The 22,566-nt window shown below is 39.3% G+C and overlaps 1 protein-coding gene across 5 annotated transcripts in view; it reads left to right on the forward strand.

Moving 5' to 3' along the window:
* The first annotated feature begins 367 nt into the window (after positions 1-367).
* The window catches only part of GRIA4 (glutamate ionotropic receptor AMPA type subunit 4), a 211,865-nt gene continuing 189,666 nt past the window's right edge, over positions 368-22,566 (forward strand). For 4 of the 5 annotated variants that reach the window (XM_053934311.1, XM_053934312.1, XM_053934313.1 and 1 more), the window contains exons 1-2: positions 391-558; positions 1,731-1,889. In XM_053934311.1, coding sequence (XP_053790286.1) covers positions 471-558; positions 1,731-1,889 — 247 coding nt within the window. In that variant the 5' untranslated portion in view covers positions 391-470. Of the gene's footprint in view, positions 559-1,730; positions 1,890-22,566 lie in introns of all 5 variants that reach the window. The other variant, XM_053934314.1, reaches the window with a different exon arrangement.

The raw sequence follows: 22,566 nt of genomic DNA on the forward strand, positions 1-22,566 counted from the left end.
CGGCTCCCGCCCGCGGCGGTGCGGGCGGCGGGGGGGGCGCACGGCGCATGTCCGCCCGCGCCGCGCCGCGCCTCCGCCAGACGCTGCCCCCCGCCGCCAAACTCACCACCATCTTCTGCATGTGCAACATTTGCAGCCGGACACACTCCGCTCCCCGGCGATGGAGACTGCGGGAAAAATCCGCCGCGGCGGCATGGCTTGCTGAAGCGGCAGCCGGGAGAGAGGCAGGGCGCGAGCGGGAGAGGATAGCGAACAAATTCTAAAACCAAACCACCAGAAAAAAAAAAAAAAAGAATAAAAAGAAAAAGGAGGAAACCTCTCTTTTTCTCCCCCTTCCCCCTTTTTTTTTTTTTTTTAATTTTTTCTTTTTTATTCCTGGTTTTGTGTGTATCCTCCTCGCCCTCGATGCCTCTTTGAGCAGCATCCAGCGAGCGAGCGGGAGAAGGCGAGACAGAGAGGCAGAAGAGAAGATGAGGATAATTTGCAGACAGCTTGTCTTGTTGTTTTCTGGCTTTTGGGGACTAGCAATGGGAGCTTTTCCTAGCAGCGTGCAAATAGGTAAGCGCTGCATTGGGCTGCGTGCGTGTGTCCAGGGGTTCAATCCTTTGCGAAGTGAGTTGGAAAGGAGGCTCTGAAGGCAGTTTTTGTAGATTTCTCCTCCAGCACCATCCCATTTCCGTGCCTGCACGAATCATCCTCGTGTTTCTGTATATGTGCCTCCGTGTGTCTGTGTGTGTAAATATTTCTGTGTGCGTAAATATTTCTGTGTGCGTTCGCGTGCGGGAAGGAGGATGCTTATGTTGTGCAGAACTCCTTCCAGCCCCGGGCGTGCGGTATCGGCAGGGCAGGAAGGGGCTCGGAGCTAATGCCCCTTGGCTGCTTCAGCCCCCTCCGACTCCCCTTTGCTTTTGCCTGACTCTCGAAGGAATGACGAGTCCCGGAGGTTGCGGTAGCCGGCAGGGATTGGGGGGGGGGGGGGTGGGTAAAAGGCTACAGCGTCCTTCGTTCCTCTCTGTTGTTGGAAAGTTTAGGGTTTTGTAAGTGTCTCCCTGTAGTCCTGTGCCCCATCCTCACCCCTTTCCCATCGCCTCCTGCTTCCCTTCTTTCGGACGTGTTTGGGATGGGACGCGGCTATCTGAATTCTTTCCAGCTCAGCTCCATCACTGCATCATTTCTTGTGGACTTGTAAAGATGCTGCTAATAAGGCTGAGCTGCTCCCTGCCTGCACATGGCTGCAGAGGAGCAAAGTTCATTATCTTCCTCTTCAGTGTAGATTATCCTACGTCGAGTTGGTATTCCCTTTTAATCCAGAAAGCATCGTTCCGCTTAATCAGCCCACCACTTAATGTGAGAGGCTGTTGAGCAGCTGATTTACCAGTGTGTTCAGTATCAGGGTGATGGAGGCTAAACACTTTAAAAGGTCACTGTAATCATGACAAATCTGGGTATTTATGTATTTATGTATGAAAGGCTGAAAACTGAGAAGTCAGAAAAGAAGCATGAATGCATCAGGGAGGTTAAAATCGATTGAGGACGGTGATTTAAAGGCAGTGGTTGTGATTATGAATACGATTAGTTCTTTATCCATTAAAGTCTTAGGACTTGCCTTATTGGGCAGCTTTGGGAGAGACAGTTGCTCGGTTTTACAAGACAGTAAGAGGCTTGCAAATGATTTACCCAGCTGCTTTTGCTTTTGTTTTTTTTTTTTTTTTTTTTTCTGTTTTTTGTAGGTGGTCTCTTCATCAGGAACACAGATCAGGAATACACTGCTTTTCGATTAGCAATCTTTCTTCATAACACCAGCCCCAATGCATCCGAAGCACCTTTTAATTTGGTTCCTCATGTAGACAACATTGAAACAGCTAACAGCTTCGCTGTAACAAATGCCTGTAAGTAAACATGCCACTGATCTGACCACCTTACGCATAAATTGTAGTGGAAAGAACAGGAAACCACGTTGTTATCTTGCATTATAAATATATCAGGAAGTCTGTCTTCAGTACAGATAGCCTTTGCAGAAGAGCAAAAGGGGCAGCAGTCCTCATTGGTTCCTTAATGGAGCAAAATCTCCTCTCCTGCCTTCTGCTGACTAACCTGATGTGACATTTACTTTAGTAAAAAAGTAAGCTGCGGTATTACTGTAGTTTCTTGTTTCCTGGTTTCTATGGAGATGAATTTTGTTGTTGTAAAGAAAAAATATGAATGTCTCAATAAGTGCATAAACCCCACACTTTTGTTTGTTTCTGTGCATACTGTGCCTTGAGTGTATTTGAAAATATATGATAATGTTTGTGCTCCCAAATGCTTTTGTAATGGCTGGAAAGGAGACAGGGAAGCAGTGATGTGCAGGATAATATATCTGAGTTGCTTGACGCTGCAGTTGATCTGGTGATGTCACTTGAGGCAGCCCTGCTCTTATATTCTAGGTTGTAAATGTCTCTTACCATTTCGTAATGCATACATCCTGTGGATATGTCTCTATGCATCCATACATTGGTGCCAAATCAAGTTATTATCTGATCTACTTGATTTCACAGACCACCTCAACTGGAACAAATATTGTTGTCCTACTATATATTTTATAAACACACACACACCCACATACACACAGATGCACATACACAATGAAATGAAGTCAGAGCAAGAAATGCCCTTAACAAATGAGGTAACATTTATTTTCTTTAATTTCTATTTTCATAAAAGCGACATATAATTAGATGCATTGAAATTGCTACATTTCTGTCACCCCAGGGTCTTTACCAGTGGTTGAAACACGTACTAGATATGCCTAATCTCTGAGAGGGGCAAAGCATTATTTCTATTTGTTTTCGTGTATGTCTGGCTTCTTAAAAGGAATTCATGTTATTATGTAAGACAGTGGTGTACAGTGGGGCAAAGCTGAAGACTCTAGTAGTGTTACTACTTTGATGTTCATATTTAAGGACTCTATAGGTTTTTCTCTGTAGCTCTTAAGTTTTTGAATCCCTCCTCTTCATTCAAGAGTGAATTGCCTCTGGAAGTAGATGCTCTAAGCGACATTGCTGAGCGAGTTTAAAATAGAAACATACTGGAGAATGTCTAAGTGTTCATGGTGCCTTAAAAATATGTGCTCTGATTCTCTTCACTTTCTCACTGCCATCTCTGTGGCACTTTTTAATATGTAAACATACAATATGCTGTGCAGTTCTCATGAATAATTTATTGCATGATTGCTAAATTTATTTATACAAGTCTTTGCTACTTCAAGTTTCAGATGACCTTGCCACCTTGTTTAAGAGGAAAAGCTTCTGAGCTGCCAAAATGGCTCCATTCATTTTATGCAGGAAAGAGTGATGTCCCATAAAGCGTGAATTCTGTATTAAGCAATGTATTAGTTGTGTGTAGCGTGGAAATCAGTATCAAATTCCATAAGGTAAAAACATTTCAAAAGATGCTTTGAAACTGGAAGGAATCAGGTCTGTGCAGGTGTAGTTCATTGAGAAAATATTACAGTTCATGTCAACTTTTGCATGTCTTCCACGGAGACCAATGACACAGTACCTTTTTTAAACGTACATTTTTAGTAAAAGAGGATGGGACTAAAATTTTTGTGTACTAAAATCAATAATTTTAGGTGAAGTCAATTATTCTAGATTCTGCCTATGCATCTAGTTCTGACAATTTCTCAGGCTATTGCTACATTTTGGATTAAGGATACTGCTTAGTCTTTCCATTTGAATGTTAGTGAATTAATTTTGATTTGCACAAATTTAAAAATGCCTAAAATTGGACCGCTTTTCTGTGTAAAACTAAGCACCTTAAATTCAAAAAGTGTTTGCCCAAACCTTTGCTCATTTACACTGTTTGCAGCAGATTCTTCTCTCATTCCAATCACCTTATGCTATTTTTGCTTTATATTTAGCTGAGGAACACCTCTCCCATTATGTTTGCTGTCATTTATGGAAATAGTGATTCATAACCTGATCCTTTTTGTTTCCTCTTTAAGCTGAACCCAGTTTCGGTTCCAAAGTGTTTAATAGCTTTAGAAATGATGAATCCTTGTAGTATGGGGGGGAGGCAGAGAAGAAAGGCAAAATTAAATTTATATGCTTATGTGTGTGTATGCTCATAAAATTCTGTACATCTATATTAAATAGAAGTAATCCTAAAGGCCTTATTTATGTTTCTACTTGCCGCTTAAATGCACATGTATTTTTGCATTAGTCCAAGTTTGCATTTATTTCATGTTTTGCAGTCTTGTGCCAATAATCTGACTACTTCTTCTTTTTAAAAACATTTTATTACTGAAGAATATTTTTTAAACAACAGATATTCTCCAAATGAAATGTAGGCAAACCGGCTGACAACTGAATGAACATATCTCATGTTCCTTAAGCTAAATGTGAGCAGAGATCTGCAAAAATCAATTGTCTGATAGCTGGAGGACACTGGCTTCCATGTGATTGAATTTCCTGGCTTGACAGAGGCTTCTAAAGCACAGATGTGTGAGTTTTTCTAACCTAATTAAAGAAACCCCCACCATCAGCTCTGAATTAAGCGATTTCATGGTAATATGAAATGAAAACTCTTTGCTGAACCGCTGTGAAACAGTGAGTTTGGACCTTGCTATTGTGTAGAAATTACTCAGAGCACATGTCCCCAAATATACAGTACAAAAACCTGAGAGCTGCTGGACCGAGATGAATATTCATGTGAGTTCAAGCATAAAGCTCTGAGACATTACCAGTTTCCTCTATTTCTGTTTCCATTTCCTGCAGAGGTTACTTGTGAAGATTCAGGGCCTGACCTTTTGCATGTGTCAGGGACAGTAGACAGATTATTCGAAAGGATTATGGATGGCATACTAGCAGGTAACTCACTGCAACACTTGCAAAACTTTAAATTTTTTTTCTTTTCACTAGGTAAAAAACATACATCAAAATGTTCACCCAGGAGTACTTTTGGAACTGGAAAAATTTTGTGTGTTCAATGTCATAGCTAATTGCCAACGGTTATTTTATGCATTTTTGTTTTCTTCAAACAGGCCTAGAACATTAGTGTTTTTATTTTAAGTCTTGAATGCATATGAAACAGGTTGTCTTAGCAGATAAAATCTGTTGTAAGTTATCAAAATTGATCTGATCTATATCACTTTGGAGATTTCAGTCCTTTTTCTTTTCCCTTCACATTCGTGTGTTTTATTTAAACTCTGTTCATTTCTTTTGCACTACATACATTATTCAGAGAATCCCTCTTACTGACAGAGCTGAAATTATTCAAAAACATGAATAGTACAAGATTCTTACTCATCAGAACACAATACACCAGAGCTGAAACATTTGTCTATTGGCATACATTGGTCTGCCACTTATAAGCAGGAAATTCTGCTCATGATGAAATTTACCTGTATTCAGTTTGATTTCAGATGTTGGAGCAAAACACTGATTTTTGGAGAGGATTGTATATATTTATTCTTTGGCTGAATGTAAAATAATTTTCTTCCTTCCATGCACCATCTATATAGTACATTAGTATATCTCAGCAACGCAGTCAACATTAAAGATGCTTGAGTACTTATGAGAGGTAGTGCTATGATTTACTAAGAACTATTTCCCTTTCAGCTCTTGTCTTGTGGTTGAGAATTTTTCTGTTGAAGTTGGAAAAATCCTTAATCTGTAGCATCTTGCAGTTCTTGAACAGAATTAGGCTAAAGGGGATGAAGAGAGATTAATTCCAGTCTTTCATCAGTGTTTTATGATAAAAGTAAAGTTTTTCTCTTTGAGTCCGTTTGACTTAATGTGTATTCTGAGATGAATATATACCTAATAAGTATAATTTAGGGAAAATGAGACACTTCCTTCCTCTTTTGCACAGTTCTGGTTTCACTAGATTTTAATCCCAGTGGATGCAAATCTCCCAAAGCATAATCTTGTTTATGTGCCACATGGATGAGAAGAAAAGCCTACTGGAATTAAAAATTTTGTATCTTGGAATGACTTTCCTCTTTAACCAGGAGTTAGTGTTTTTGACTCTTGTGCCCCCTCTAGATTTATGTGAGGTTGGTGACCTGAAATTGGAGGGCCTGATTCTGCCTCACTGGTGAGAATGCAGTTTCTGGGGAAGATCAACTGAGGCCAGAGGCAGCCCTGAGGTCAGACAGGAGCCTCCCTTGTCACCCTCGCTTCTCTGTGTGTTTGTCTCTGGGATTGTGCATGCTCCTGAGGGGAGAGGCAATGTCATTTTGGAGTTAACTTTCTGCTGAGAGCTCTAGAAAGCTGAGGAAATAGACTCACACATAGTATTGCCCTTATATTGTGTGACTATCTGTCATTTTACCTACAGGAGTTTCAACTTTGACTTCCTCAGCTGCATCATAATGGGATTTTCATTAAATTTGGTTATTAATTCTGCTTTATAATTACAACTCAATTTAGCAATAGAAGCATAACCTTGGTTGAATAATCAGTGTCATTTAAAACCATGATGTTCTTTAGAAAGTGAGGTTTCATACAGCTGAATGGTGTTTTGCTATCAAGAGCAGTGCAGTATTCCCAAGGATGCAGTTTGTGGTGTGTTGGGAGTTATCGTACAGTCAGGTTTTAACTGCAAAAGCAAATAGTGTACCAGTTGGCTAGAAAGATGGAACTAGATTAAATTTTACCCTTCTAAGATAGGTTTGATTACAAAAATCCTTTTAAGTGAGTGTTTTGCTTTAATATGCAGAATTTATCTCAAGCTAGACTCCAATTATTGAAAACAATTTCTCTTAACAATTTCTATTATTAGCGCTTGCTGATGGAATCAAAGAATGTGTGTGTACTTGGGTGTCATCTGCCATAAGAAGGATTCTGTATATTTTTTAGAGATAAGAACATCCATATTCAAAGAGTTTCATAGCTCTAAATGTGACATTTGTAAATAGCCATACAACAGAGAGAAGATCAGTTGTCCATATCTCCAATCCATCGGAGTCTGGTTTTAATTTTCAGGGTTATTGTTGGGAAAATAAATGATGGGCCTTCGCTGACATACAGTCATATTTCTACCCTGGAAATCCAAAACATTCATTTCCCTGGCATTTGTCCTAGCATGTTACTGGACTGACTAAAACTTTAAACTCAAAAGCTTTATAGTAGCCTATAGAAGTAATTTAATGTTCATTTCAGAGGATTAATAAGACTGTGTTTCTTCATTCCTTTTGCAGTAGGCAAAACAGTGCAGTACTTCTTGTGTAGGACAAAGCACTTTAACAACTAAATTAAATTGATTAACTTCAGCTTTATCATTGTGATCTAAGTTTGTATGCTAGTCAAAATAACTCATGCATTTCATTTTTAGGTCTTGATTGTTTTGAGACTTGCTTGTTCATGAGAGGGGAAGACGTCTGCTTTGATTTCTTAACGGTTTTAGATCCTACAATGAATTGTGCAATTCCAGATTGTGAGCAGGTGGAGTTCTTTGGATTTAAACATGTGGGACCAAATAGTCATTTCTCATAGTTCCTATTCCTTAATATATGACTGATTTAAGGGTATGTAATCTGTGCTAGTGCAAAAGTGAAGATGTCCCTATGATTGCACCAGTGTAATTATAGGGAAAATTGGCCTGTTCTCTGGATTTCCATTCCTCTGGCACTTAGCTTGAGGCAAAGATTTTGGGCTAGTATAGCACCAAGTCTGCTTCTGCAACTGAGGTGGGCACACCGAAGTTATGTGGTAGGACACAAAGTCAAACTAAATAATTTATTTTTGTGTAAATCAAGAATTGTTCTGAACTTTGGAAAATAAATTTACTCAAAAGTATCTGATCATAGTGTCTTGTTTTGAAATTTTGGGTTTACTTTTAATAATTTTTTTCAGAAATTTTAACATCTTCCTCTATCTAGTTCAGGTTCTTATTAGATTTTTGTTGTTATTATGGTTTACAAAGATCCTACTGGCTTTTATCAATGTTGATGTGGATTCAGTTTGTCAACACAGTTATATCTTGAGTTATCTCAAAAATTCTGTATTAGTGATGTCTGCTTTCAGGCACTAAAGTTCAAATAGAAACGCTACCTTATATTTTGGCACTCAGAGATAGTCTAGTGTTTTCCAAAGTCCTTAGAAGCACCTGCCTTCCTGTTGGGAACTGCTTACTGCTGACCACTTGGGAAAATCTGTCCTCCTCTGTGCAATAATGCATGGAGCAAGTGTCTTCTGTTGGTGCTGCTACTTCCTTGTGAGGACTGTTTCTTCCCTGCTCTTTTGCCCATAGTCCAGATGAAGTCTGCCTGACTTGTACAAATAATTGCAGGTTCTGTATGGTGAGAAGATGGAACCAGGGTGACACATACCCATCACCCTTGTCCTGGCTACACATTGGAAAGACCCAGATCATTCTTCCTCTTCACCAGTTCCTCCAGAGCTGACTATAGCTAAATTTATGTTGGACTCAACTGGAAATACCCGGATACTTACAACAAAGCTACTGTAATGGCTGGATTTTGACCAGCTATGCTAGCATTAACAAACTCCAATGCAAACACTGGCCCTTGTCCTGCAGGCTTTTTTTCCCCAGACAGAGCTGTTTGTGATTTAAATAGGGGCTCTACCTTAGCAGTGATTGCAGAGTTTAGAACCTCTTAAAAAGAAGGAGTAGTAGGAATCCACTTTGTTTGCAAGGAGAATATGTTCTCATTTTTCATATCATAGCTCAAATTTTTAAACTTACTAAATTGCTTAACTCCTGTTATTTTTAAAAACCAAAATGTTTAGCAATTGGACCCCTGGTACATAATTGCCTGTTTACAAAGAAAGTCAGTTGGGCTACTGTTTTCTTGTGTTCCACAGCCTATTTCAATGTTGTATTTATATGCAGCAAGTGCTCCTGAAGCATGCAGGCTTGTGCAGTACCTTTCACTATATTCATAACCAACATGCAGGGCTTTTTTCCTGTAAATACAAGTACAGTCCAAAAGAAAGAAAAAGTACTTACACTTTTCACTATATTATTTATTAGGCTATTTGTGGGGAAAGGCTTTAAACACATTTTGAAGATGTATTAAAATACATACTTATCTAACTACTCATAACAGCTCTTTGTTTCTCGCTTTCAGACCCTCTGTGGGGTAGATCCTGTGCCATCTCTGCATGCACACTCTTCCAGTTGCTTCTGATGTGTATTTTCATAATGAACTTTTAAACCCATAAAAATGCAACTTCATTTTTTATTTGCTTCATCTTTTTATTTATTTTTTTATGTTCTTGATGTAAAGTTCAGATATGCCTAGTGAATATCCATCAAATTTTAGGAAAGCTCACAGGTAGTTAATTGCCGAAAGGAATTGAGACCTTTATGCTTTGCTTGCCACAGTTTTCAAGGATATAGAATTTACATCTTCACATTATGGTGTAAAAGATGATGTATATGTTAGTATTAGAAATTATCATGCAAAGTAGTTAGGAATTATTATAAAAATAATCAATTTTTATTAATTTCTTTCTCAGATATGCCTTATGCTTCATTTTTGGTTATTGTCCAGGTCCCCTTCCAACCCAAACCATTCCATGATTTCTTTTTGTTAGCAATTTCACTGATGTCACCGTGTCAGGGTCAGAGCTGTTTTCCCAGTGGGAAAAGAGATTCATGTAATAGATATTCAAGGTAAACACAGCAGAAAGAGAGGACATTCCTGTAGAAAAAAAATACAAAATGTAGCATATGGTTTGTCCCCAAAATCTTGTTGTGCTACTTTAATATTCCTGACATTCAGTAGAGGTGTTTCACACTACTAGTTAATGTGAGATATGGATCTGGATGATGCTATGTTAATGTCTGAAAAACATTGAGTATAAAGGAGAAAGATTTTATCAAACACAGATACATTCACGTAAAATTTAGGAAAGAAAGTTGTAATTTTTAAGTAGCATGTGGCTATTAAAAAACTGAGCTCTCTGTTTTCTCACCTAAGTTGATGGGGGGAAAAAGGAAGAATCTTTTACAGACCCTCAGTCTCAGCAGAGTAGTGTAGATCTTCTTTCAGTGATTTCCTCCAGGTTTTCTGTATGGATCTATCCTGGAGAGGTTTTCTAGTAAAAGCATTCAGCCTTGATAATTTCCATTCATTTAAACTGAGAAGAGTGTTTAAAAGTGGGCTTTTCAAAACCACTGCAACTGGAAGGATAATTTCCTTTAAAAATCAATAGTCATGGGCTCTTGGCTGAGTCAGGAGTTTTTCTCACTTCCCCTCCAAGTAGAAAGCACAAGCCAAGTAAAAAGCTGTGTTTGGGGGCTGTTTGCGCACCCTGTTAACACTGTATCTAGCTGTTTGTGTGGCCTGCAATTGAGAGCTGGTCAGAGGTTTTTCTTTCTCAGGTCCTTTGTTGAAAAAATCAGTATCTTTGGTCAGCTTCTCTGAGGTGGTAAAAGCAGCTGAATATTACTGTATGATATGTTATTATATAGATTAATTAATAATTAGAGTTGCTGTCTGGAGGGGCAAAGAAAGATTCAAGAAAAAGAGCATAAGAGGTGTAGAGGTGTATTGGGAGTACCTTCATTGGCATTTGCTGCAGAATTACATAGATCCCATCAAAGTGTGTCTGGAAGGTCAGGTGTGGTGCCAAATGGAAGTGATCCAAGTTAGAAGTCCTTAGAGATGATGTAGGAAAGATGTGAGAGCAGTCTGGGGTAGGAAATATTGACTGATGGCTACGAGCATCATTGCTTCAACAAAGAAAAAGTAAAGGTCACCAAGTGAGTGGGAGTGTGGATAGTATGCAATAATGTCCACAGATTAAGGCTAAATGGGACCATTTTGATCACTCAGTGGGACCATCAAGATGCTTGTCAGACAGCCTCAATACCTTTATTCAGCCTGTAATTTTATTTTTTTTCCTGAATAAATCCAGTCTTGACTTGAAGACAGAAAAAAATCTCAGGTAAATTGTCATGTAATCAAGACTTCATTGGGATATGTCATCCAGTGTCTTTCTCTGTGTTGAATGTAGGAGCCATAAAGAGTGGGCAAGGGAAAAAATCTACTGAGTTAATTGTTGGCTTTTACTGGGGTTTGTTCTGGATGGTTGGAACTGTGTCTTGCCAGCACAGAAAGGTGGCTTGGGACACCCTTAGTAGCATGGTTTAGTTATAGCAAGACATGTAAGGACTTACTGGGGCCTTTTTCAAGTTCCCTTGAAGAATGCTTAGGGTGACACAAATGGTAGGACTTTTCCCCTCTCATAAGAGAAAAATGTCTCCTAACCCCAGCAGGGACTGTGGCTTGAAGCAAAAGTAATATAAGCTTGGTAAATGTGTTCCAAGACCATTAAGTACATTTTTGCTAACAAATGTGTGCTAATCCCCATTATTTGTATTTACAGACTCATCTACCTACAAATTCAACTTAATGGTCATATATGTTACACATATTCCACTTTCTATGAGCCACAGAGGACGTGAATCTGTTACTGCTTTCACCTGGAGGCTTTGGTCTGTTAGCTTAAGATATCAAGAGTTATGAATTTAGCTTTCGAAATCCCTAGTTTCATCTGCTTTGTGTGTCAGACGAGATTGCAGCCTGAACACAAACATGATGATGAATGAGATTTAAAACACAAGAATATTTGCAGAAAGCAAAAGACTGAATAAAGGAATAAAAGAAGTGCTCCCATAGCTGTCTTTGATGATCTGTTGCAGTGTTCTGAATACCAGATGTATATGGAAAGAATAAAAAAGGACAAACCCTTTCTTTCCTGATACTATTAAGTCACTTAAACAGGGACAAGTAGTAACAGAAGACCTCAACAATTAATTATGGTTGTAGTAATAGCTGTATTTACAGCGTTCTGTTTATTCCATCCATTAAATGCTTTACTTAAATTTATTATTCAGTTATTATTGAAATCAGCTGGAAAATGTAAAGGTCTTTTCAGATAACTCAGAAAAAGAACATGCACAGTTAACGGAAATGCATGTGTGCAGCAGATAATTGACAAGGTTCTGGCAGGTGCTGCGTGAGATGATTTGGAGCCCAGGTGGGAGCTGGGTCTGCCCTGGTTCTTCAGGTACCTCTGCAGACTCAGAAATGGGAGATTATCCAGAGTAAGGACTTTAATTTAGAGTTTGAGATCTTGCCCCTGAAGTTGCTCTTTGCCCTCCGTGGATGCCCAGCTGGGTGAGAGAAGAGCTTCAAGATACATCAGGAGCCATGTATTAAGGAAACACCATTATTTGGTGTTGGAGAAAGAGGATTCAGAGAGCAGAGAACTGACTGACATGGAGCACTACTCACTGCATGGGGAATTTTCTGCTTCTGAAAACAGCTGTAAGGTGTGGCTGGTGCTTGTGAACCAGGCATTATAGCTGGTGTGAACTGACATGACTTTAAAATGCTTTAAGGTGAATATGTGGTTGTGACAATCTGAAAACTTAGTACAGAGCGGTAAGTAACACCTAGACCAGACATCCAGTGAAGCACAGGAGGAGTAACAGAATAGCACAAGACTGAAAAATACTCTTCCAAGAAACACAGAGAAAATTCTGTTTGCTTCCATCAGCTATCTTCTTCTGTCTTCTCTTCTGGTTTTTATTGTTATATACCCCAGCTTTACATGACAAAATGGGAGCAGTTTTCAAGAAGCACTACCCGTGGAAGCAGTTGACATTGTGCTTACCATGCTCTGCACCACTGAAGAGGATCCAGGCATCCCAGAACCAAAATCATAATGTCCCAGTCCTACCCCATAGCTAAGGACAGGCTGTTCTATCTTCTGGGTTCAGCACCAGAAGCCACAGCAGCTTATTAGATCCTGTAATGTATTGGTTGCAGATAACTGTCAGCTTAACTACTGCAGGGAAAGGAAGGAAAGGGAAGGAGTATAAAACATTTGCTTCTTGGTCACAAACAAAAAAGAAATTGAATATGACCTCAGAACAACTCTGCCTGTTTCCATCTCTGTCTTACTCCCGCAAGTCAGATATGGACTTCAACATGTGCAACATTTTGAGGGAGTGGTGGTGCTGTACCACAAAAAAACAGTTCATGCACATGAATTGGGTTGCTTCTCTCCATACTTTTCTGGGTCTTTAACAGATGTTGAAGGACTACTGTTTTTTCATTTCCTGATGAAAGGACCAGAAAGCCCATCATTCTTTCAGTTACTGTTTATGATGGGAATCTCTTGTTCTTCAGAACAGCTGTCAGGCACCAGAGCTTCACAACTTCATCACGTTTTCTTTGTCAGCCTTTCACATACTATGCTAAATGGGAGACTAGCAGAAAATCCTTTGAGCAATTACAATAATAGGATAATAATAATTATTGCAGTTCCTTGCCCTTATATAATGTCTGTGAAATTAAAATGAGATCCAGCATAATGTTACTTGTTTGAAAAGGTGTGGATATCCCCTGTCAGGAGCATCACCTTGAGAAACTGCTCTCCAGGGCCTCACCTTCCTGCTACCTTGTATTTTATATGGTAAAGCAGGGCTGTACTGCCACCTTCCTATTCATGTCTGTGAGCAATTGACTGCACAAATGAAGTCATGAAAGAGGATGTGAATGAGAGGAATCGGCACCATGAAGAAGATTTTTTTCCTCTTGTGCCTATAAAAGGAAGTTTCTATTTTTTTCCTCTTGTGCCCATAAAAGACAGGAGAACATTAAAGGATAATCTCTCCGATTCAGTGGGAGCATGCTTACATAAGATATTTTCCTTTCTTGACTGCACATCATGTAGGTCTCAGAAGTACTAGTTAAGAGAGTGAAGTGTGTGCCACCAAAAATGTAACACACTGTTATAGCTTTAAGTCTGTTGATTTCTTAAAAGATGTGCATTACAATAACGTACTGACTTCCTGACTGGGAAAGTATTGTCTGCAAACTGTTGGATTATTGGCACAGTAAGTTAGCAGTTTCTATCTACTGAAATAAAATCCCTCAGGGTCTTTTTTTGGCCTCAATAAAAGTGTTTCACATTTAACTAAAATTATAAGGTCAATAATGTCAAACTTTCAAAACTTTTTACCTATTGTTAGTGCTGTGATGATGGTAATTTCCTTACGGTATGTGACCGTAATAAAGGGGTGCTATAGTTTTTTCATTAAGACAAAAATAGAAAAGTCATTAAAATCCTAGGGTTTGGGTTGTTTTGTTTTTTTTTTTTTAATTTGTTGACATAGACTTTCCACACTGAGAATAATGAACAATTCCAGATTTTAGTGGGAACCTGACTGTTTTTCCACCTGTCTCAGCAGACAGAGATGGAAGCATTCAAAACCTGTCAGGAACAAAGCAGACTATCTCCCTGCCTCTATAGCATGGGTGACTGAAAGAATTCTTTGTCACTTCCATTAATGTGTCTATCCTGATACTTGACTTCCAGGGAGAAAATAATGCCTCAGATGTCCTAAAATCCAGGATGCACCACAATTCTGCTCCCTATATAGCCAGTTGTTATCCATAGTGGCAGCTTGGATGTGGCCATTCCTGGTGCCTCACTGGATGAAATGCTTTCACTACTGGTCATCATCATTGAATGAGAAGGCAACGTCAGAGGTTATACTGTAATACTTCTCACTCTCTTCTCTTCATCCTCACCAAACAGATATTTTGGTCCCTGATCTCTGTTTGGCTGTAATCCCCTGGAATTTATAACACCCTACAATGATCTCAAAGAATTGCACCAGAGGTTTGCTGAAGTATCTCATTTCCACCACGCCTGTGTTTACCCAGCTAATTCTATTCACATTTAGCTTTGTGGAGGACATGAAGAGAGCAGAAGATGGTGACCCTGTACTTATTTGGGCCTTTTACTCTTGCATCTACATTTCATCCAGTACAGCCTCTACCCAGATTAGTTTTTGGAGCTTGGACTGTTTTCTTAGGATTGTTACTTGTGTTCAAAATGATAAACTTGGTTGACAGTGTTTGTACCCAAGAAAGGAGGTTTGGGATAACAGGAACAAGTCACCAAGACTATGCTACAGCATTTTGGGATGGTGTCTTAGGTTGAGCTGCAGATACATGGAAAAATGTCTTACTGAGTTTCTTCCATCTGTATGTAGAGAAAGCTCTATAAAACATTTAAATACCTTTAAAATGCTGTATTTTGGCTTTATATGGAGAACAGTAAACCTTTAGGAGATGCTTTTCAGGAAGACACTTTAAGGTACTTTAAGCATTGCACACCTTGGCAGGGTAAATTCCAATACCCTGTTGGAAGCCTGGATGGGAGTTACTTTACTTAGACCAAGTTGTTAATTTCTGGTTGAAACTGTTGCCCAGAAGTCTGTGTAAATGTGTACAGCTGACAGAGAACTGTCCTTCTGTGCATATATTTTTGTACTACTTTCAGCCACTTCAATGATCGAAATACTAAATCTAGCACTCAGACAGCTTTTGGATTTATGCCACTCCCTGAAGGACTTTAGCTTTCAGTTATTCATATAGGTAGTTTTGAAAATTTATGACAGAAATAATAACTCTGTGGTGATATTCATCCAATTGCTTATTTAGAGCACCCAGTGAGAACAAAAAATGAGCGGCTAGAAATTCCCGGGGCAAAGCTTTGGCTCGGTGCTCTGCTGTCACAGGATGGGGACTCAAGAGACATTGCAGAGACTTAAGGCAGTTTTCAAAATTTGTAGAGATGTAAAACCAAAGTGAAATTTGTCCCAGGAACTAGTATATTTGACTGTATTTTAGCTGCTGTCCTTATCTATTTCAACTTAATTATTGTTTTCTAATATTCAGGAATGTGCACATGCACTGTAGAAGCATTTAGTGAGTCACCTCTGTCCCACTCCACATGCTGCTCACAGGATGATATGATTTTCAGCAGCTTGTTCTGCCCCTCTTGCTCCTCTGTCATTGTCTGTGGTGTTGCCCAGAGCACACTCTGGATCTTAAGAGGCTACAGCAGAACTCTTGGGTCTAGGCAGTAACAAGGGCACTCTGGAGAAACAAGAACAGGCAGCAGGAGATGAGTGGAGTCAAGTCCCAGTGAACTGCCTGACATGGTTGCCCTTCCTTCTCCCTTCGCTCTTGGGCTATCACATCCACCAAGCTTTATGAAAGGAACCTGCTAACTATCAGGATGATTTTTATATATATATATATTTTTCATATTTTTGTTGTACCTGCCATCTGTGTTTTCTGCATTCTTCAGTCAGAAAGACCAACTGTGACCTGAAGGAAAGTCCTTCTGCAGAGGGGACAGAACATGTCTTTCTAACATGCATGTCTTTGTAAGAAGAGGGTTAGTGATGTGATCAAGCGTGAGCAAGAGATGTGAGCATTCAGATGTGATCTTTCAGATATGCTTGGGACGATGATTTAGCTTTGATGTCTGTTTTTGGTTTGTTTTTTTGGAAGTTGTTTTGTTTTATCTCAAATTCAAAACTAATAACCAAGAATCCCCTGCATAAGTCTTATAAATCTAAAAAAAAAAAAAAAAAAAAAAAAGAAAAAAAAGTGAATGTGGGCAGAGCTGGTACTTTCCATTTCAGCGAGGCACACCAGGGCAGGTGTTGTGTTGGATTAATGCTGTTTCACGGGTCATTAGTGCCCTGCGGAGGAGCGGCTGCCTCACGGCCACGGGAGATGTGTCAGTGCTACCCCCAGGGCTGTGGCACCCCCTCCCTGCGGGGTAGCCCTGTCTCTGCAGCCGCTGTCCCATCCCGGCTGGCCTTGGGAAGGGATGTGTAGGCACTCGGGGGACAGGCAGGGCTGGCTATCGGGTGGGGCTGAGGTTTAGCTGGTAAAATTGTGCAGAAGTCGGGGGAGCTGCAGCTCCGTGAGAGTGATGGAACAAACCTGCCCTGAGCTCCAGCTGTGTGGAGCAGTGCCCACCTCTGTGGCTGCCTGCCAGCTGCTGGGCTCCAGACATGGAGCTGCCCACCTACATCCCCCCAGGAGAGGGTGGCCAGGCAGTGGGGCTGGAGAGGGCATCAGCATTTCTTCTATAGAGGTAAGAACCTAAAAATGCTGATTATTAATTCAGGCTTACTGCAGTTACTGAGTTCTGCCATAAAAAGCTCAGTTGCAGCTACTAAGATGAATATAAGTGAATATAATCAAAAATAGTTGATTTCAAAGGGAAACTTTCAGACTTTTTAACAAGCAAAATAACTGGTGCTTGTTTGTATGCCTTGAAATTATGTGTGTCTTCTTCTTGCTCTTCAGGGTTAATACACTGTGGCCATGTCATAAGAGCATGTCTGCTAAGTGTTTCTAGCAAGAAAATGAAAAGCTGCCAGAGACCTGGAGATCTGCATACCTTGCTTTTAACACAGAGTGACAGGTTTGAATCACACATTGTGCCACTGCACAGCCAGGATTGTAAACACAGAATTTTAATTATCAGGTGAATTCATAATTAATTAATAGGAGGTAGACAAATAGACTGGGCTGGCTTTGCAGCGCAAGAAAGATAGATGGAAATTGGTGCATAGGTAATAGATGCTGGAGTAGAGTGTGTAGAATTTTTCTTTCCTCCATTTTGTCTTGCTGCAGCTATTTTTCTTGAACTCTCAAAGTCATTCCAGGAAGAGGGGCTGGAAATAGGACAAATGTACATTCATCACAAATGTTCAGAATTCTGAAACAAAGCTTTAAGTACAATGAGAGCTGTTAAATGCAAAAGCTAAAGGATCAGCCATGATGTTATGTATGCTCTGTGGCAAATATTTCTCTGGTTACTTAACAGCAACCATTGAAACTTTGGATGCATTAAGTAAAATAATTCTTAACCATGTCTATTGCATTTGTTCTTGAATATATATATCTATCTGACTTAATGATAAATATTCTAAGAATTGCTTATTAATTTGGGTGGTGTGATAGATGATATGTCAGTGATTTGACACGTTTAGGTAATGACCTTTTCACAGTCTTTCTCTTGTTAACATACAATCACCAGCTTCAAATTTTTTTTTTTTCAGGTTAAATTAAAAGTAGCATGTGAGATGTGTCATATATATTCAGTATATAACATACTCATCTCTAACTTGAGTCTAGATAGCAAAGCACATGATTGCCTAACCATCAGGCTGGCTTTGGAGAAGTAATCAGCTATAACAAAATGATGAGCACATAATTTTAGATCATTAGAGGCAATTATTATAACTAGGAATGCTTTTAACCTAAAGGTGAATAAACGGCAACTCTGCAGTATACATGTCCATGGCTTGAAATAAAATTTTAAATGAAAAATGTAGTGGAAGATTGAAAATAGAAATTCTTTGTTTGTTCATAATAACCTTTTTTCTTGTGGAGGTGTCTTGGGACGCTTAGGATGGAACTGGCATTTAATACAATGCACTATTTGTGTGGAGACTTAGTGTCAGATACATGTTACCTTGCTCCTAAATGGGTAGTTCTTTGACTGTCTCCAGATTGTCTCAGGACTTGGCTGGGAGGCTCCATGGCCTCTACTAGTTCCCACACATGGGTGTTAGGGGAGTACAAAATTTCAGAGCCCCTAACTTGTTTTACTCTACATGATGCAGTTTAGTTGGGAACATAATTCATAGATTTTGAATGAAAAAGGTACTGTAATTTTTTAAAAGTAAAAAAATGCCAGATACCCCATTGCCTACTGTGAAAACACCTACTTATAAAATGATATTCAGAAGCAGACTTAAGAAGTCATGGCAGACAGGTGAAGTTCCCACTGACTGGAAAAGGGGAAGCATAACCTCCATTTTTAAGAAGGAGAAAAAGGGAAGACACAGGGACCTAAAGACCAGTGAGTCTCACCTTGGTGGCCAGCAAAGTCATGGAGCAGGTTCCCCTGGAAGCTATGCTAAGATTTAGATTAGATATTAGGAAGAATTCTTTCCTGTGAGGGTGGTGAGGCACCGGCACAGGTTGCCCAGAGAAGCTGTGGATGCCTCATCTCTGGCAGTGTTCAAGGCTGGGTTGGATGGGGCTTTGAGCAACCTAGTGGAAGGTGTCCTGTCCATGGCAGGGGTTGGAATGAGACAGATTTTCAGGCTCCTTCCAATTCCACCCAGTCTATGACTCTTTAATTTTCTACTGATCAGGCATTTCGTGTCTTATTTCCAGGAGTGGTGTGCTGACGACACACACCGTTCCATGAGCCAGAAAGCTAATGGGAGATGTGTTCTCACTTTTCTGAAAAATAGGGCTGAATTTTTCTCCCAGTTGAATCACCAAATGTCAAAGGCAGTTTATTTTGTCTGGAAAAAAAAGGTCAGTAGGGTTTCTGCTGAAGCACATAAATGGTTTCACCCAATTACAGAGTCAGTAGTTTGGTGAACTGACTTTAACTTCTTGTTCTATTTTTGGTTGTAAAATAGGTAAAATCAGCCAAAACAAACTTCTTTTATAATTTCCAGGACAGCTGCAAATTTCAAAAAGATTCAATGCTCAGCTGTGTATGCTGTGTGTGCAATAACATCTCCTAGGGAAATTCCATGGCAAAATGACTCAAGGTCCGATCTCCAACAGTTTATTCATGTATGTGCCAAACACAGAAATTTTATTTTAGCTAGATGTCCTCATCAGAAGTGATCTGCTATTTAAAGATTGAAAATACACAAAAAAGTTTGAGAAGGAAATCAATGGCATAATCATGTCAGGCATGGTCCTCTTCCCCATATTTGACAGTTTAAGGGGGCACTTTTATACTTCAGAAAGACATTACACCCTATCCGCTACAAATTACTTGTAGCCAAGCTATGAGTGAAAATAATCATTACTTTATGATCCATCTAATATGCTTTTATCAATTCCACTTTAAAACAAAAGTTACAGATGTTCTTCAAGGCTCATCTCAGAAAAAAAAGTTATTTTTGTGCTTTTTCAAGAAAACCTATAATGTCAAAATCTTTGCAATTATGTGTATGTGTAAAGTTAAGCACACTTAGTTAGAAATGCTTAGCTGAACAAGGCATTCAGGACATTTCATTGTTCTTCAGGCCAAAGCACAAATATTTTATAAATGGGGAAAACAAAGTTAAATGCTTGCTTGAGGCTAAGGAACTGGTTGCCAGCAGGCTTGGAAGGGACTGAATTCCTTCACTAGGTTCTTGACAGATGAAGCACAGTCTGAGAGCCATTTACTTATTTAGATATAGGTGTAAGAAACTTCATGGTGGATGTGTTGTATGGCTGTCTTCATTCTCTGTAAATGCTCTATCTGAAAAATAGGATTTTTAAAAGAGCAAATAAGCTATTACATGGCAATCTATTATTATGAAAATAAATTAAAAATTGTACATACTTTCTTGTTTTTATCTTATAGTGTTGTCATGAAAAAGTTAATAGCCTTAGCAGTATGCTTTATTTTCCCTAGAAATATGAAAGCTGTAATTTAATTTTAGTGGGATATGCAATCGTTAGTTGGTTTATCATCAGATTTAAAGGGTATGTTCCTGGAGCATGGAGCACAGTGTTTCCCAAGAAAATTAATTCCCTGATTGAAAATGTCAAGAACAGTTGCTGAACTATTGTTTTACTATTCTGTTTTTAACTTTTGTTTTAATAATATATTAAATATGTAGTGTAAGATTCACACATAATAATCTATGCCAGAAAAAAAAAATCTGAAAATGTTCTTCTGTTTATTGTTGGGCTGTTTTAAAGGAAAATTTATGTCCATGCTGACTTTTTAATAACCATTAAAGTGTGGAAACAATTGTTTCCAGAGAGTGGAATGAACTTTTGTAGCTTAAGTAATAATGGTGTAAATTAAAGTTATTTATTTAGTATATTTTTTCTGTATTTTCTCAACAAAGTTTTTAAGCAGCAGATTCAAAACAAACAAACATATAACAAAACAAAAAACAGATATGGTTTTGCATGACAAGTGGTAGTCCTATAGGATCTTTGCCTGAAGAAAACTGGGGATGCAAGCAATTTTCATGTATTCAAGTTCAAATTAGCTGTGCACTGGCAGAGATCCATGAGTCCAAACCACTCAGAAGCTGTGATCAGGAGTTGCAAATGCAAATAGTTGCATGCTGGGTGAATATTCAGGGGAATTACTGATTTCTGGACACTAGTGGAGATAGGTGGATCCTTTACCTGAGGTAAAATTGCCTTTCTTACGCTAAGGCATGCTCCCAATCCTGTTACAGTTATAGATTCTTCTATGTACCACTGTGTACGGGCTAGAGGACGGGCTAGGCATGATGGCAAACCAACATCTTTGGGCTGCTGGGACTGACCTGAGGTGTCTTTGGACAACTGAGTGTTGTTTCTGGGAAGCAAGAACCACCTGGGAGTGCTGCTCATGCTACTGAGCATCAGCCTCCTGTGGCTGTAGGTAATGGCACGAGATGGAAGGATGGGAGAGGCGCAGAACCAGGGAAGCAATTTTGTGTCCAATGCAAACACCAGCACTAATGAAAGCCTCACAGGTATTTTCAGAGGAGAATGTACCCTTTCTATGCATAAACATCAAAGGATTCGTAGGGTTACTGATTAGGAACTGCAGCTTCTTTCAGTTAAAGAAGGCATGGTTAATTAATGATTTTGCGTTCTGATTAGAAAATTAACATTGCTAATGCTGTTATTAGATAACTGAGTTTCGGTATTATAAAAGCCTTTTGAAATGCAATTTGACAGAGCATATATCAGATGAAATTGGATTGATTATGGGAGTTTTGAAGTTGTTGATTTCTTTGAGAGCTCTGTTAACGAAGCATTATATTGTAACAGAATCCATTAAAAGCTCTGTTCTCCCCAGCTAACGGCCTATTACCCTTGGTAGGTAATAAAGGACAGACATGAGACACCCTAGCAAGCAGGATAGGACAGAGTTACTCCACTGTGTCCACTGCAGGTCTTCATGTACTGTTCTAATTTTGTAGAGCTGGGGGGTCTTGTTCCCACTGTCAGCTTGGGTTGGTAACAGAGTCCCACAGAGCAGTGACATGAAGCAAGACCATGGTTTGGTGTTGTCTATTAGCATCAGAGGACTGGTGTGGTAATACGACATGGCAGGATGGTGCAGTGACAATGGTCTGTCTGCTCCAGGAACTGGTGAAAAGAATTGACACACTGGGACACATGACCCTCAGAACAGCAAATACTACCTGCACATCCTCACCTCCCCAAACCTTTTGTTTTGCACTCTACATAAGCCAAGGCAATTTCCACAGACTTGCTGACATGCTGGATACCTAAGTGGACAAGATAGTATTATGTGTTTCCCCCTCCCAGGCGGGGGTATGAGTCTTACACCACAGAACTAGTGAACTGATTTATTTACCTGATATCACTGTGTAAAACAGAGTTTCTAAAAGGTGTAAAAGTACCCAAAGACATTTACTGCACATTTAGGGACATCATTAAATTGCTAGTGTAGAGTGGTTTAGCTGATGACCTTAAGAGTACTGGTGTTTTTTTTCTTTTTGTTTGGCTGTTTGGCACATTCTTTTTTTTTTCAAGACAAAATGGTTAATAGTTGGACTTAGTGATCTTAAAGGTCTCCTCCAACATAAAAAAAATCTGTTATTTTATGATTCTATGTAGTTTTGCTCAGTTTCAGGTGATGCACTTTTCTCCCTAGAGGCCAAAGCAACTGTGTTGTACTCTGGGGTACCATGCAAGAAATGAAAAATATGCATTGAATA

This window comes from Vidua chalybeata, chromosome 2 (assembly GCF_026979565.1).
Source record: "Vidua chalybeata isolate OUT-0048 chromosome 2, bVidCha1 merged haplotype, whole genome shotgun sequence".
NCBI classification, from domain to species: domain Eukaryota; kingdom Metazoa; phylum Chordata; class Aves; order Passeriformes; family Viduidae; genus Vidua; species Vidua chalybeata.